Raw genomic sequence first — 18,618 nt, 5'->3', positions numbered from 1 at the left:
TTGATCCGTCTATATGTATGTACATGTTTACTCACATCATTAAATGTAGCATCGGTGAAGAGTCCAAGAAATTTTCGCACGAAATCCTCGCTGGTCATGTAGTAGTCGCCATCCTTTTGTAATGAGGCATATTTAAGGAAGACTTCGCGGAGTTTATCGGTGCTGGCACGTTTTAGAAACGAAGATCCCTGCAACAACAAATAAAATGTAATTCATTAATTTTTCTTAATTAAAAAGCAGCAAAAGAGTTGTATTTTTTGCAATTTGACATTGAGATACTTATGCACATATCTAAATCAGCAAGAGAGTGTGTTGTTACAAACACAAACGCAATGTGTGCTCACTCGCATTTTTGTATCTCAACTGCTCACTGCTCTTCTAGATTCTAGATATATGTACTTATGTATATGTGTAAGCATATGTACATATGTATGTTTATTCGTGTATGCTGCTCACAGTTTATTAAAGATAAATGCCAACGCTTCCAACTGGCAAGCTTTTTTTTAGCTTATGAATGCCTAGACATACTTATAGTTATGTAGATATACATATATGTGTATGTATATTTATTAGATATATTATATTAATAGGAAAAAAGTCACGTACGGACTGTGGCATTTTGCTTTAGTTCGAGGGTTATTCCTTCCTGTTCTCGAAGTACGAATATTAATTTCTGAACTTGGCAATTACTTGCGCTATTTTACTATCACACTGGTTGACACTCACGCGCTTTTTTTCTACTCTTTCTTCACAACGCGTTTCAGTTTCACTACCGTATCAGTCGTTCGTAGAGTAGCAACTGAGCTATATAAAACATCATCGATGCTTTTGATCGTCACCACAGCCGGCTCAGCTACGGCGTCGTCGGTCGAAATTTGCAAGTAACTCAATTTGAACACTTAAGCGTGTGCACGGAGCGGGGGACTACAGCACTAAAATGTGCAAAAAGTTAGGGTGCTCACGTGATAAAAAACAAAAACTGTTTGGTAAATTTATTCCTTCAAATTGTGGGTAATATATTCTCAACAAAAAATTATAAAAATAATGTGTAAATAGATAGATAATAAATAATAAAAAAGTAAATATTTATCTTTTGGTGTAAATAATAGCAGCTTTCCGAATGGAAGTACTATTTCCAAGAAGAGCTTCACAAAAGCTTTTACCTTTCTTAGGATTTTTTTTGGAATTTTAAAGAAATAATTGTTTATTTAATTACTTTAAATGAAATAATAAAAGATTATTAAAAATCAACTAAAAGTTATTAATAATCATACTTAATTTTTATTATTTATTTAATTATAATTAAATTAATAATTAATATATTAATTATTAATTAATTTAATTATAATTATTATAATTAATTAAAAATTATGAAAAATCAAATTAACTTAATTAATTAAATAAATTTTAAGCGTAATGTTCATTAATTAGTTTAGTTAGTAGGTAATAATTTCATTTAATTAATAATAATTATTGTTGAAATTAATTAATTAATAATTGTACTAAATTTAATTAATTCCATTTGCAATTATTATTAATTTATTCAAATTATTTCTAAATAAATTAATTAATTTTCATTAATTGTAAAAGTTAGTTGCAAATAATTTTCAATAATTGTAAAAATTAGATGCAATTAAGGAAAATTAATTAATTTTTTTAACTAGATATAATTAATTACGCATTAATTAATTAATACCACTATTTTTACAATAATTAAAATTATTAAATCAATTGTTTAGTTATGTTTGAATTAATTAATTAAAATATTTTTTACAATAATTAATTACTACAGTATTTTATCAATTAATTGATTTAATTATTTATTATTAATTAATTTTAATTAATTTTAAAAATTATTCGCAATTAATGAAAATTAAATAACTTCCTTAATTAGTTATAATTAATTATGTATTAATTAATAAATAAAATTATTTTATACAAGTATTAAAATTAAAAGTATCAAATCAATCAATTAGTTTGTTACAATTGATAATGTATTAATTAATTAATTAAATTATTTTTAACAATAATTAATAACTTTAATATTTTAATTAAAATCAAATTTAAATAAAATAAATAATTAACAATTTAATTTAATTTGTTCAGTAATATGAATTTTTATTTGATTTATTTTTAGGTATAAAACTTTTTTTCTTATTATTAGTAAAAAATTTTAAAAGTTGCGCTTTATTAACTCAATATCTATTTTTTTTTAATTTCAAAATTTATAATATTTTTAAATTCACAAATTATTCACGATTGTACGACCTGGTGAACACTTCTGTTTGTAGACCAAAAAAATCAAAAAAAATGCAGAGTGCAATTGGCACGTAATCCAATGAAAGAGAGGGGTACATACTTACATATATACGTATAGCAACATAACTTCCTCACTTTTATCTATAGGAGATATCATATCAACAACAATGCCATTGAAGGCATTTTTCTCAATTTTTATAACTTCTTTTTAATTTTTCTCTGAAATTCTCTCGCCCCATTCATATTCTCAGTGTGTGCTTTCACTGTGCGGTTCGTCAGCGTGACCCACTGCCATTGAGGCTTTCCGCATAAACATTATAATCCAAGTACTGCACGTATATTTATTTACATAAATATACATGTACATACATAAATACATATATAAGATATATGTACTATATATGCACCAGTTGGTTCACTAAATCTTCACGTGCTCCAGAGTTGATAGAGCTTTTTTGCTGGTGGGGCAGTGAAGCGGCCCCAAGAGCGATTACGTACAAATAAGAGTTGAGACGCCGAAATCAGTTGACTCAAGCAGAGCAGGAAGCATATACTCGTACATAATTAATGAATAAATGAGTGATGAGAGTAAAGAGATTACGATAAAGCAAGCGGAGTGAAATATTTTGTTGTTAGGTACTTGTTTCAATTATTTTTCCAGTGTTTCCAACATTTCAATTTGAAAACACGCTTCAATTATGAAAATGCATGCGAGTAGAAGAATTATATTGGTTTTTCAATACTGAAATTAGATTAAGAGTTTTAGGCAATATTTTATTATTTAATACATAAATATTTTTTGAACAAACATGGCAACCCTATTTATTGTTTCTACACCCAGTAGTGCTAAAGTATCATGTCGCTGTTATGTTGAACTGCGGCAGTCAAGCGATCTCTGCCTGCAAGATGAAATCGCTACTGGTGCAGAAGTGTAGAGAACGGCTGAACAGTCTATCGGAACGTAACCAAGTACACCTTAACTGGGTGCCCGGTCATAAAGGTATAGCCGGGAATGAACTGGCTAATGAGCTCGCTCGCCTGCAGCATCCACTAACATGGTAGAACGTGAGCCCTTCGTTGCGATGGGTCCTCTTACCATAAAGAAGCTGCTCCGCAAGGAGGAAGCAGTAAACAGGTAAAGGTATGACAAGTTGTTAATGGGCGATTACAAGAATATGTAATCAAGCTCCCACAAACTCAGGCTACTTGTGGCATTCTACACTGGCCACTGCAAGGTCAAAAAGCACTTATATAACATGGACCTAGCTTCTTATGCAAATTTCGGGTTCGGTGACATGGAACCTGAAACTAAAGAACACTTGCTAATTGACCGCACAGCAGTCTGCAGACGCAGGATAAGCGCCCTTAGATTCATGTTTCCAAATAGGCATCACATCGCCAAAATAGCACCCAGCAGCAAACTAATCACTCAGTTTTTGAGGTATCGATCTGAAATTTTGCCACGCCTTTTTCTCATCAAAAAGCTACTCATTTGTAGAAATTGCCGACATTGAAGACCACCATATAATGTAGCTGTCATACAAACGAAATTATCCAAATCAAGTTCTCGCATGAAAAACTTTGTTACTTGACAAGACATCTTCACGAATCTTTTGTTGTAGCTTCGGTGCAGCCGAAATTGACGTTGTCTCTTGTTTTGTTTTTATTAAAACTTAAACCATCAGTCTTCAATCTATCTACTTCCGTTACATTAGCTTACTTTAAACTATTATTTGAAATATTGTAAGGTGCTCACTTCGCTAAAGACTCAAGACTTCATTACCAAGCTATAACCGATACTAAATGCGTTATATCATTTTCTAGTTCATTCAACGTAGATAAAGTTTCAGCTGGCATAATTTTTGCGCTAGTCGTTAGTAGTTATACTCGCTTATACTTGTAGTATCTCTCTTTAAAAGCGTTACTTCTCCGTTCGCTATGTAAATGTATTTATATCAGTACTTTATTCGAATCGCCAATTTTTAAAGGGAATGTCTCATTAAAGTTAATTATTCGCTTTCTAAGCTACTTAGTTATGCCATTATAATGTATTTATACCAATTTTCGTTCGATTCGCAATTCTCCAAGTTTGCTTAAACGAAAATAGCTAATGTGGAACGACAAAGAAGTTTAAAAGATAAATTTATCCTTAGAATAAAACTGTTACTGTGAAATATTGGAGCTCTAGATTATACAGCTACTGTCAAAAACAATAATTTTTCAAGGACAGTATTTCTCTATAATGAATGGCATAATAATAGTTATATTAATAAAGGTAATGAAATGGGTATGAACAGTTTAAAATGAAGAAAGAGTCCAAAGAATATATCGTCACCTAAAATGCGAAATAACGTAACATCACTTTTCATAATAAGTTTACAAATGAAGAAAAAACGATTTAATAGAAAAGTGGTTTCTATTAAATGGTTTTTTCTTCACCTGTAAACTTGAAACAAAATGTGTGTTTTGCTTATAAAATGGTTATGCATAGGTTATATATTGGATATATTGGTCGGCGGAAGTTTAAACGTTTATAATACATACATATATGTAATATGATGTCATGAATCGTAAGCAATTAAAAAGTCAATTTCGAGTTTTTCGATGATACGTTGTTTTGCATTTTAAACGACGATGTATGGTATATAGTTCTTCTAATGAAAATACGCTATTTTGTTTTTAACCAAAGATTGCTTCTATTATTTTTTCCGTGTCTGTAAATTACTGATGACTTGTATTTTACTGATAATTATAATCTGCACTTCTACTAAGGTAATCTTTTCTAAATATATAATATTTAATGCTGTGGATTAATTTGTGTTAAAATAACTCTTAGATCAAAAGTGCATTTGTTGACTTAGCCACATTCATAACTTAAATACACACTTATGTGCTTTATATTAGTCTTAATGTGATTATAATCCATGTGTTTACTTGTATATAAAAATATTATCTAATAGTAAATGGCAAACTAATCAGCAAATGCGCATATTTATATAAATTGCAACAGCTGTGAAATGCAAATATTTATATTTTTATTCGCGAATATATTTTTAATGCATTTATTCAAAGATTTCAATTTAAGATTAGAAGAAAACGAACTAAAAGCTTAAGAACTTCAACTTGAAACAAGCATAACTTGCTAAGTATTTAATTATTAAAATTATCACGTTTTCGTGACGCATTATTGTGCAACGTACAGCTATTTATATAATATGTGGAATTATTTTTTATAAAGGAAGTTTAATCGATTGACACATTCATTGCTGCAAAAATTTTGTAGAATGTGCCCCCTGTTGCCAGCTCAACTCAAATATGTACCTACTTTATGCATATATGGAGAAGGTAGCCTTGCAGTCGAATGAACGAGGCATAAACCACACTACAGCCATAATGAACCACTAGCCCAACTAGACAGCCGACTGACGCTTTTCGAAAGAGAAATTTCTCTTTTTTATTTGTTGGTGACAGCGAGCTGTCCATTGTCAGTTTTCTGTCAGAAATATATAGGTTTTATACTAGTTAAAACACTAGTTACTTCATTTTGCCATAAACCATTCAGAATTTACATCAAAAACTATTCAGAATTAACAAAAAATTATTTATATTGAAAAAATCAGTACAATCTTACTTTTTTGAGTAAATTTTACAAAACAATTGTATACTTATACTACCTACTTCTATGACTGTGACTAATAAGCAAACTAGTGTTCTTCGTAACTAGTTGACTCTTTCACTAATCATATGCTAGGCATACTATACATACAAATTATAATACATAAATGTACTACACTATTTATATACAAGTAGAGTAATGCAATTTCAGAAAATATTTATTGATGATTTTGGTGTGAATTTCCGCTGACGTAGAGAATATTGCGTAAGCAATGGCAAAGTCAAAGAATAAGTGATGAACAGCGTTCGTAACGATAAACAGACGCATTCGGGATAACAATCTCGTGGTGGTCTCGGTATATTCTTCGCATAGGGTACATGCTTACATATGTAGATATGTGGGTATAAAGTGTATAGCGATGTCGGTGATATGACTAAGAGGGCAGTGCACTGCGAGACGTTCATTGTGATAATGGGAAATGATGAAATCGGAGACACTAAAAACAAATGCAGTAAGCGAAATTGTATGTTACATTTGAAAACAACAACAGGTTGTTTACACGCACGAAGTAAGTGGTGTGTAAATTGATGTATGATGTATGTAATTGTAAAATACAAAGACATATATGAAGTGTTTCTAGGTAGAAGGTTGGAATGGCCTGATGGGAAGTTGTTTATGAGACCATTATTGCTTTAAATATGAAATATAAATTATACAAGTACTATTGAATATCAATATATGTATATTATTGTATATATTATATAATTTAAGATTTTTATATTATAAGTTTTTATATGTACATACATATGTATATGTAGGTATTATTGATATAAAATATTTTTTATTTTTGTAGTACTCTTCCGCCATGTTAGACAACCATTTTTCAAAAAGTGCGGACTAACAGTATTCTAGGAACTAAGCATTAGATATAACTAAGGAAAAATAAATAATTCCAGCTCGGCATGTTTGTATCGTTTAATTCTCACTCATTTCAGCACATCAAATACTTTCATTACATAAAACTTCCGAACTTTTACTAATCTCGGTGTAAGCAGAAATACCTAACCCTCTAATATAGCATCGGTGAAGATATATACACTTAGTTACAGACCATGCTCATTATTATTTTTCAGGTAATTTTTGAAGTTTCACAAAAAAGGTCTTTAATATTTTAAATATCTATTTTTGAATAGCTATTTATTAACTTTACAAGAATACCGAAAAAAATCCAAAAATAATAAAAAACAAGTAAGGAAGGGCTAAGTTCGGGTGTCACCGAACATTTTATACTTTTACTTACATATTTTTTTATTTTGCTGTAAAATTAATTAGATTAGATCAATTTGTGAATGTTGAGCATTGAATTGTATTTTAATTTCCTAAGGTATATATATTATACAGAGAATGCATCAGATGGAATTCAAAATCAGGGTGAACGATTTCAAGAATGTCATCAGGGTGTTAAGAAAATATTATATACTGAATTTCATTGAAATCGGTTTAGTAGTTCCTGAGATATGGTTTTTGGTCCATAAGTGGGCGGCGCCACGCCCATTTTCAATTTAAAAAAAAAAAGCCTGGGTGCAGCTTCCTTCTGCCATTTCTTCCGTAAAATTTAGTTTTTCTGACGTTTTTTGTTAGTCGGTTAGTTCACTTTTAGTGATTTTCAACATAACCTTTGTATGGGAGGTGGACGTGGTTATTATTCGATTTCTTCCATTTTTGAACTGTATATGTAAATGCCTAAAGGAAACGACTCTGTAGAGTTTGGTTGATATAACTATAGTAGTTTCCGAGATATGTAGAAAAAACTTAGTAGGGGGCGGGGCCACGCCCACTTTTCCAAAAAAAATTGCGTCCAAATATGCCCCTCCCTAATGCGATCCTTTGTGCCAAATTTCAATTTAATATCTTTATTTATGGCTTAGTTATGACACTTTATAGGTTTTCGGTTTTCGGCATTTTGTGGGCGTGGCAGTGGGTCGATATTGCCCATCTTCGAACTTAACCTTCCAAGGAATACGTGTACCAAGTTTCATCATGATATCTCAATTTTTACTCAAGTTACAGCTTGCACGGACGGATGGACGGACGGACAGACGGACAGACGGACGGACAGACAGACATCCGGATTTCAACTCTACTCGTCACCCTGATCACTTTGGTATATATAACCCTATATCTGACTCTTTTAGTTTTAGGACTTACAAACAACCGTTAAGTGAACAAAACTATAATACTCTCCTTAGCAACTTTGTTGCGAGAGTATAACAAAACGAGTGTTGGTCTTGAATAATGTCGCAATCCGGAACTACAGGAAAGTTGTATTTTTTCACGAAAATTTTTACTGTTTTACTGTTTCGAATTGAAAAAAAAATAACAAAAAATTAAACTTGGGGATATATGAAGTTAGTTTCAGAAATAGACAAGTCTACAAAGAAGTCTCTCTAAAATTTTCATATGAATCGGTACTGAGAAGTCGTGGGTATCGTTTTGAAAAAAAAAGCGGTTTTCAGAAAAAAACGCGTTTGAATTTCGCGAATACTTGTATCTCCGATAAAATACCTATATCTCCGATTCTGTTTTTATTGGGCAAGTAAGAGAGAGAGAGTGGTTTTTAGTGAAATGGACATTCGAAAAATAAAAAAATAACAATATAGATCAGTGATCTGATTCTTGTTTTTGGAAGAGAAATTCCTGAGAAACCAAGGAGTCTTGGATATGGTATGTGATGATTCTTCTTCATTCATGAAAGATGACATGACACAAATCCACGATCTCCCATTGACAGGCTGCCTATTGAAGGTGATAACTGAGATAAGTAGCAGGCAACTCAAATACTCGTTGGTTTTTATTCTTCATTAAATATAATATAAGAAAATAGAGCGTTTGCTCCGATTAGATAATAAGCGCAATCGTGAGATCAGTTCAGAGCCGTGTTTGACGTTGTTTTAGCAATCTGAAGAAATTTCAAGAAGGTTCAACTACGACAACTTGGAAAAATCGTCAGCACTCTACTATATCGAGTTATTTCGGTCTATTCGGCGAAGTGCAATACTCGCTTTTACCTTTCCTTGCCCGGAATAAATTAGTCAATTTAGACTACGTACTGCCGATCCATCCAGAGTAGTCCTAGTTAAATGGAAACTAACCTGTGAAATAAATTAACAGTTTTACAAAGTTTTGTTTTTCATTCGAAATACTTTTTGTACAGCATTCGTTACATGAGTGGCGTTCATAATATTCAATTTCTAACGTGCATGACGCTTTCTTCTCTCTCGATATAAACAATTGAGTTCTCACTCAAACGAGATTTAAATGATGTAATCTTATTTAGAAGGCGCGAGTAAACTGGATATAAGTGGATGTTCCTTCATTTAGCTTAACTAAATATGCACAACTTGTTTGATTTGCAGAAGCGCCTAAATTCGTCTGCACTAAGCCGTCACACCGCTAGGTACTCGTGTTATCCCATTTATCTACGAGTATCTCAACATTGGTATGTACATATAGCTGTAAACCAAACATAAATAACGGCTATGGGCGAGTAAGCAAATCTGTGGTTTATATACATGTACACTAGGGCGTCCGTTATTTCCCAAGCAGGTTTTTTTCCAGACACCATGACGTATGAGTAACAAAGAATTTTTATATGGCACTTGTACTAATGTACAACCTAACTTTAACGTATAAACCTTTTTTGGTTATCAAAAAATTTTGTATTAGAATATCTTTCATTCAAATTGTACGTTAACTTTTTTAACCCAAAATAACAATAAACCCCATGTAAATATATAACATGGGGAATAAGATATGATATAGACATTGAAAGTAAAGAGTTTATTTACGTTGGACAATTTTTAAAAAACACAGCGGATTAAATCAAATTGAGGCCGATCTATTCCCTCTGCTGTACTTTGGGTTTGGTAAATTTTTTCTGCATTCGGGTTTTAACCACAATCACCACGATACTTCCCAAGGGGTTAGTCCGCATGAGCAGGTTGAAGCGAACTCCAAGAGCTCCCGCTCTCCGTGGTACCAGAATTAAGTCTCCGGCCAGACCTCATAGCCGAAGTAGTGGAGATCACACTGCTAACATCTAAACGTCCATGAGTCCATCTGATGTCTGGGTTACCCTCTGAAGTCTTGGGTACCCTCAACAAATCTAACGTCCGGATGTACTCGGCAACGGTCTTGCCACCCACACTTGACCCCATCATCTAGAAGACACTTGCTCCCTAGATACCCCTCCCTCTCCATATCATCATCGGAAAGCCAATTTCCAAAATCCCCATAAATGACACACTCAAGCCCCTGCTTAGCCTGAATGCAACAGCAATAAATATCGGACACCTTAATGCGCATACATTTTTACATATGGGCAGATGTGCAGGCATACCTGTTGTTGTTTTTGCATGTTGCATTTTGCACGCCAAAACGCTTCGTATATGTACTTTACTTAAAATATTCAGATTATGCCAGCTGTTTGCAAATACACGTTCTCAGTTTATTGTTGTTGTATTTTGTTGTTGTTGTTGCCGCCGCGCGTGTGTTTGCCTGTTTCGTTTTTGTTATTGTTGGCATGTCTTACTGCAATTGTGATTCTGGCGGCAACCTTTTGCTATTGTTGTTGTTGTTGTAACAGACGACATTACATTATTACACAACAATAACAACGACAACGACCTTCACAGCGCGGAGAGCGGTGCACAGCAACAGGAACTTGTAAATAAAGAGAAGCACGTGTGCATTGGTGTGTGTGCGTTTGAGTGCATCAAAGCCGACATTGGATATAATAAATACATACAAACGCGTGTGGCGAGTGCGCCCGGAAAATAATATTGGCGAGCTTTTAAGCAAAGCAAGCGCTGAACAGACATGGCTAGTTAACCAATTCTAGTGAAAACAAAGCTGACTCGAAGAATATTCGGAGTGATTACTAGATGGAGATGTTTTGAAATTTGGAAAACGCAAAGATGTTTTTCATTACAAAATTCTTTAGAGTGGGAAAAATATTTTAAAAGTATTAAAACATAATTTAAAGAAAAAATTAAAAAAAAAAATTTAAATAAGTAAAAAAAAAAATTTAATTGTATTAAAAAAATTGTATTTATATTAAATTGATATAAATATTTTTTTTTTTAAATATTTTAAAAATATTTTTTTTTTGAGTGGGAAAAATATTTTAAAAGTATTAAAAAATAATTTAAAAAAATTTGAAATAAATATAAAAAAAAATTTAATTGTATTAAAAATAATTTGATATAAATAATTTTTTTTTTTTTAATATTATAAAAAATATTTTTTAAAGTATTATATAAGTCCATATTATAAAAACTATAAAATACCTCCCTGACGATGATCGGCACACTTTTTCGTTCAAACCATTTCTCGAAACAATTTTTTAACTTCAGTTGAGGTGTGCGACTTAATAATTTACCATTACTTTTAGTCGAAAAAAGCTGACGACAGTCGGGTTAAGTAATCGGAACGAACCCGGATTTTCAACCGGCTGTCAACTCTACCGCATGCCTTGAAATTACTGTAGGAGTGTTTTTGCCGCTACAACAACAACAAGTTTTCCTTTCTACGACTTCGCTTTCATATACCCAAAAGTCGATTATTATTCACTTTCATATTGAAGAGACCTTTGAAGCAAACAAATATTTTAAAGGCAAACGACTTTCAAAAAATCCAAGTGGAACCATCAGTAGCCATCCTTTCATACGATATTTACAAAATGTGGAATTTAACGAAGTGTGGCTTCGGAGAACCAGCGAAATGCAATGCATCGGAGTGATGTTTCTCAAGTAAAACTCAAAAGAACTCGGTCCACACACAACTGTTGCTCGTGAAATATAGGAAACTTAGTTTACTCAAACGACTATTTCAAGTATAGATAACTATCGGCCATATATACGCATTTAAGAAGCAAATATTTTTCGCGACATGTATAAATATATACACCTTTCTATCCTAAAAGAACCAGTTTTATCATTGTCGGGCCAAATACATTATAATTATGACATTGAAGTGATTAAATAGCAATATATGTGGATACTGGGTGTAAAATGCAAAGAAATTGATACAAAAATCTTAAAAGAGCGAAGAATAGTTTAAATCCAAAGAATCCCAGTCCCTAGATAAACAGTATTATTCCGCTAAGATTAATTATTTGAGCCTTAGCTATAGCAAAAAGGGTTTGTGACCCCTCATCTATGGGGGACCTTTAACTATTGCAGTAAAACTGCATTCATACCATAATCCCACATATGTAAGCATATATATATCTATATATATAATGTGTAACAATTCAATGTAAGTATTTAACTGAGTGCCGGTGGCAAAAACTGCTGAGCTCTATCACTGCAACAGCAGGTGGTACACACCCATTTTATTTGTCAGCGGGCTTGTCTCGTGTGACTTTCGCGAAAGAATAGAGCAGCACAATACATACATTGACACTACTGTGCTATATGTATATAATATACATGCATAGTATATATTGTCTGCCCTGCTCTGCATATATGTAACTGATTTATTAACGTTGCGGTAGTGCTGGTTTAAGTATGAGTGTGTGTGTATTTGTTTATTGCAATGTTTGTATGGTGTATGTGCTTTGATATATGGCGATCCCCTGCAGTAACGCTGCAGATATGCAGGGACCGTGGAACTGTCGCATTTAGCACAATTTCTACATCCGCCAAACCAATTTTTATGTAACAACAAATTCAAGTTCAGCAAAGTGTACCAAAGCACAAGGACATTTTCAGTGCGAACGCTATAAATTTATTAACAACTTTGAAATCAAAATATATTTTATTACATGAAGTCGCCTTTTCAGGCCAAAATTGACATTATTTCTAAAAGCAAAGCAATTAACATCCCAGCATTATAAGATTTCACATTTTGAAAATAAATTACTAAACAATAAGATACTAATCCCAGCCCATCTCATTCCAATAAAATACTAATTACTCATTATATAATTTCATTATAAGACGCTATGTTCGTTAAAATATATTAGTACCTATTTCCAGTACTTAAGTAAAAATATCAAAAAAAAGTTGAGCGTTATAAGATATTTTATGGAAATTTTATTTTTGTGATAATTTTTTATCTTTAAAAAAGCTACTACAAAAGATCAATTTACTCATCCTGTAATGGTCTTCAACCAGGCAATGCTCTCAGAAGACGTTTTTTGCAATAAAATTTCATAGTACGAAATTCCATGGGAAGTTTTTTGTTTGGCTCCCAAATGTATGCTTCGATCTTGGATTGATAACTCACTACTCAAACATATTGATCGCAATTTTCGCAACTTTCTTGATTGAGTCACAAATATAGCGTTTTTTCGTTCGACCTCTTTATTACAATATATGTATATCAATATTGCACTAATATTGACGAAGTTAACCCATTAAAGTCCTGTGATGTCAACAAGTTTTCAATCTATTGTATGGCTCGTGTGTGAAATTGTTTGGTAATTTTGTCAACGAAATATTATTTATTGAGTTTTTGTAATTGTAAATTATCAAAGACTCTAGTCTACTGAAGCCATTATTAGACTAAGAAATAGATATTGAAAAACTTGTCTATTTTGTTCAGACCAAGATTGTCTTAGTTATCTGACAGACAACAAGAAGGAAACATCTCAACAGTTTCTAATTGAATGTACAGCTTTTACTTATCTTGTACTGAAACATTTTGGAGGTCATACCTTTGGTTAACCGAACGATTAAGCTAAAAAATTTTGCGGCTTCAATAGATTTGTGATGATGATTTGAAACATGATGGTCTTTTGATTTATTAATTTTAGTATCATTAAGGATCGCAATCAGCGTCTGAGGGGAATATATTTTCGATAAAGAAAAGGTTCCGTTAGTATGCAGCTTCATATTGTATTTTACGAAATGCTCTATATTGTTTGATACCGTAGAAATATGAGTGGATAATAGAAGTATTTCGATGTTTCTGTTTTGGACTGAAAAAGTTTGAAATTTTTGAAATTTTGCTCTGTCATAGAGCAAAAGTGTTATAAATTATAGTCGAAGAGTAAATGAGTATTAGTTTGTTTGATGCTATATCTGATCAAACCTCTTCTGACCCGAAATGATTAATTAAACTCCGTACGCAAACCGAATGGATTGGTACAAACTCTTTTTATGTTCGTCGAAGTTTGATCTCCATACATCAATTAGTATGTGTTTGGATGCGAAAAGTTTATCTAGAGATTTTTTTTTTGAAAATAATTTAGTTACAAGTTTATTTGAGTTTTGTGTTTCTAATGGAATCATGGCTACGACATCGTTAAAAATACTACAGAAGTGATTTGAGTACTGAAAAATCATCATGATGGCATAAGAGAGCTAGCACAGGTTCTCAAGACCTCTTATAGACCAACTAAACACCACTTGGTCAATGCATTGGGTATGAAGCGTACCAAAAGAACGGAATCTTTTGCAAACGACGTCGAGTAGCGGTAGTCAAATAGATTGTTTTATCAGCACGGATCAAATTTGATTCATGTTCGCTATCCGGTTATACCCGGCTCGGATATTTTCGAGCGTTATTTTTAAAAATTTCAAAGTGTTTGCTTTTGAATTTATATTTTGGAAAAATTATTCTTCAATAATAAAGTCCGAACGGAAAATTGACATACTTGCCAAGATAATTTAAATAATATAATTTAAAAACAAGCTCTCATCAACTTTTTTTTTTAAACCTACTGACCTTATTATATACGCAATGTGAATACAAGTTGTGAAATAAATAAAAATTCAATAAAAAGATCGAAAAAATGTTTAAGTTATGAAAAATAATCACATTAAATTGGCAATTAATCACATTGGAATTTTAATAAGTAACTCACACATAGCTCTAGGTATGTACATATGTAATGTATGTAACTGCATAGATATATACAAATATTATACATGGTTTTCCAATAAGACTGATACATATGAGTTCTTTAAAAAATAATTAAAAAAATTAAGGAAATTCATATGTTTTTTATTTAATGTGATGTAATCGATACAATAAAGTTCTGAATATGACTTCATTCAAAAGGTCTCCACGACTTCTTTTGCGGGAACGAATTCGATGCAGCCAATTTTCGTGTACTTTTTCCACAAAATCAAGTCGTATGTCATGAATAGCACGTCCAATATTGACTTCTTAAGCTTGAAGAGAGTGTAGTTCATTGCCAAAGACCAATGACATCAAATATCCCCACAAAAAATAGTCTCAAGGTATTAAATCCCAACTTCTTGGATGCCATTCAATGTCACATTCTCTTGATATAATCGAATCTCCAAACTTTTCTGGTTGTTGCACGTGTTGTGTGGCACGTAGTCCCGTCTTTTCGGAACTATTGTATTTATTATTATTTTGATAATAAAATTGAATAATTTGTAACTGTTGTTCTCGTGTACATCTTTTCATGATGAATTTGAAAAGATTACTGAATATGTGACCTGGTCTACGGAAAGGGGGCTTAGGTGTCAAAAAAAAGGAGAACAATTAATGAGATCACGAGAAACTGACGATTATTTTTAACAGCTTTTCCCAGAAAACTAGTTTTCGCACGTTAGCTCCCTTTTCGTAGACCAGGTCACATATAATGAAAAAAAATACAGATCATGAATTATTAAAAATGGCCAAAACGACATTTAGAAATCATATCATCCCTATTGGAAGACCCGGTATATGTGAACATTCACCTATACGTATATTACGTAGCGATGTTAAAATAGTCTACTCCATTTATACTCATACATATCTACGTATATTATATATTATAGTCTTGCATTAAATATAAAGGCGTTGTCTTAAGTGATCAATTGTGGTTCCATAATATAGTATATATATGTATGTAAAATAAACCCTTAATACAATGTTCGATAATAACTTGTTGAAATTGTTGCTGTTATATAAAATATAAATTTAAAAGTAGAATAAGCTCGTTTAGCACTCGTCTAAGTACTTAGTTTAGGTACTTTCCAAGTATTTTGTGATTAGTAATTGCACATGCTTCTCCTTATGCAACTTTGTGCAATTAGAAAGTGCAATGAATGGCAAATATGGAAGACTTATTTCTGAAAACAGAAAAAAATATTGTATTATATAGTTTTCATTGCTCTGGCGGATGCGGTAATGATTACATAAAGTAGTTAAGTACTTGCGCACGTAACTTGGCAATCGCCAAACAGAATCACTGTCAAAGGCGAAAGCAATTAACTGGAAAAACGCTAATTAAAACCGCACCGCTATCGTTTAGCAGCAATAATTTGTATTTGAAAGTGTTCGGTTTGACATGCGTTTGCGTGTGCGTATAAATACATATGTACATATATGTATGTATATTGATGGAATGTAAACACATTGAGGGGTTGATGGAATTTGATATTGGGTGACTCTTTGGGTGTAATACAGTTATTTGGCGCGTAATATGAAGTACACCAAAATATCCTCAGGCTGACGTTGCATACAAAGTGTGAGAAACTATTTGCAAAATTTGGCCGGAATACCAGGATGTCATGAAATATATTGTTACTGGCGATGAGTCTTGGATCTACACAGAAAAATATCATCGTCCTGGCAAAGGTGACCCGAAGCTGAAAAAACCACGTGAAAGCAGGTCAAAAATCAATGTAATGTTGACAGTTTTCGTAGATTATCGAGGAGAGCTGCACTTCGTATTCCCAAAAAATACTATTTAAGTGTTATGCGTCGTTTCCGAAAAGCTATTCATCAAAAGAGACCGGAATTATGTATATTCTAATAAATTTTGGTTTTTGCACCACGATAATGCACCGCCTTATACTACAATGATTCTTCATATTGGAAAAAACGTTAGCACAAGTGTATTGGGATCAATTAAATGTGAATAAAGTTCACAACGGATGAACTTTTAAGTAGTCGCCTGCTGTTTTACCTAAAACTCCAATATAATTCATCATAAGCCCTTCACAAATCGTCTAAGCTTATCACAAATTTGTTGAGACGGCTAATGTCTCCTGGTTCGCCGCAGTTAAGGCTGCCGAGATGTTGCAACCTCAGTATTGCAAAGACTAGACAATGGAGAAGAAAGTGCGTGGATGTTTCTATCTCACGCTCTTCGATAGAACTTTGAGAACTTGCGTCCGACAAGATTTGTAGCTTTACCGTACGAATGCCAATGTTCAGTCAGAACCCCTACGATTCAACAAGACAAACTTTACTAAGTTTAAGTAGTTTAGTAGATATTTTGCCTTGTGAGATCCGTTTCCCATCTGACTAGTACAGCGGATTTGCAGTTACCAGTGATTCCGCTATGACCGGGCACCCAAACGATTCTGATGTAGCTTTGTGCTTTTTATATTGAGGGCAGACACTCTTTAACTCGCTTTGAGTGCACAGTTACCGAGCTCAGCGCAAGTATTGCCGGTCTGCTGTCGGAGTAAATGACTGCACTTCGTAGCAGTACGCCTACTGCCACCTTTAATAGCAGCCACTTCTGCCTGAAAAACACTACAATAGTCCTAGTAGCCTAAAGCTAGGATTGACGTAGACCTCTTTACAGAAATCTCCCTCTCCAACCTTCCCTCTCAGCGACATATATTAAAAATCTGAAGGAAAAGTAATAGAAACTGTAGAGAAAGAGCCATTTGCTAACAAAATAATATGCTTAGAACCTCAAGTTGGGTATCCGGATTGACCTCATGGCCGTACCTGATAACCAATCGACTCCGAATTTCATATGTTGATGATTTTCAGATAAAAACACATTCAGACAATCAGATTCTGTACAAATCTTCTTTATAATGAAGGGCTCATGATAAATTACAACGGAATTGAAACACAAAATGGTTTACAATACTAAGGATCGTGGGTAAAAAATCGAAAGTTTAATAAAAGCAACTCAAGTCAACTCACTTATCCATGACGTTCACCACATAGTTCTCTAGCGGACAGGGTGTAGAATTTGCCCACGGTAAGGTATGCCTGTCGTAAGAGGCGACTAGAACCCAATATGCACTAGGTCTGTTTTTGGGCTTGTCTCGAAATTTCAGCATGGTTTTGTCAGAAATAGAGCTATAATACTTGGTTTGAACTGATATTATAGACTTTGAATGAGATTCTTCTAATGAAAAGACATTTGTATTTCAAAGCGGCAAATGTCACCAGTCATTGAGTTTGATGGGTGCTCAACTGATTGTAGCAAAAGCTACAAGGTATGACTGGAGACTTAAATCTGGAACCACGGGCAGCATTTAGCCGTTGGAGTTCGCTCCAATTATTTTAGATCAGCCTCGAACCCCCGCCCGACCAATTGGAACCAAACAATACTTGCAAAAAGGATGGGGAGCTGATCAATACATTGCTTTGATCTATATGCTTTTAAGCACCATGAGGTAACGTCGTCGACGGCAGGTTCTCACGTAAGTCACAATAATTATAGTTCACCATATAGTATTTCTTATATGGATTTACATAAGAATAAAACAAATAAAACAGACTGCGATTACTATATTCACATGCCATAAACTCAAATGCCATTTCATAACACCCTCATCATAACATTGCTCATCTGCTACGAACTGGCAACCGTTAGCTGTCAGCAAGTGAATAATTAATAATTTTTTTTTCAAGTTTCAGCCGGTTCCACGACGGTTTGAACAAGGTGAGATGTGATAAACGCTTCTGATAGCATGTAATATTTATAAACTGATAAGAAAGATTTTTGTTTTGAATTTTTTATT

General features: G+C 32.9%; 1 protein-coding gene across 4 annotated transcripts in view; it reads right to left on the bottom strand.

Annotated features, from left to right (window-relative positions):
- LOC126750822 (calcium-binding mitochondrial carrier protein Aralar1) overlaps positions 1 to 18,618 on the bottom strand; it is a 40,372-nt gene that overhangs the window by 10,643 nt on the left and 11,111 nt on the right. For 3 of the 4 annotated variants that reach the window (XM_050460559.1, XM_050460561.1, XM_050460560.1), the window contains exon 2: positions 36 to 188. In XM_050460559.1, the coding sequence (XP_050316516.1) occupies positions 36 to 188 (153 nt within the window). Of the gene's footprint in view, positions 1 to 35; positions 189 to 606; positions 803 to 18,618 lie in introns of those variants that run through there. The other variant, XM_050460562.1, reaches the window with a different exon arrangement.

The sequence above is a fragment of the Bactrocera neohumeralis genome, chromosome 2, assembly GCF_024586455.1.
Source record: "Bactrocera neohumeralis isolate Rockhampton chromosome 2, APGP_CSIRO_Bneo_wtdbg2-racon-allhic-juicebox.fasta_v2, whole genome shotgun sequence".
Lineage (NCBI taxonomy): Eukaryota > Metazoa > Arthropoda > Insecta > Diptera > Tephritidae > Bactrocera > Bactrocera neohumeralis.
The sequence above is the reverse complement of the archived record's forward strand: the minus strand, read 5'-3'. Positions and strand labels throughout refer to the sequence as shown.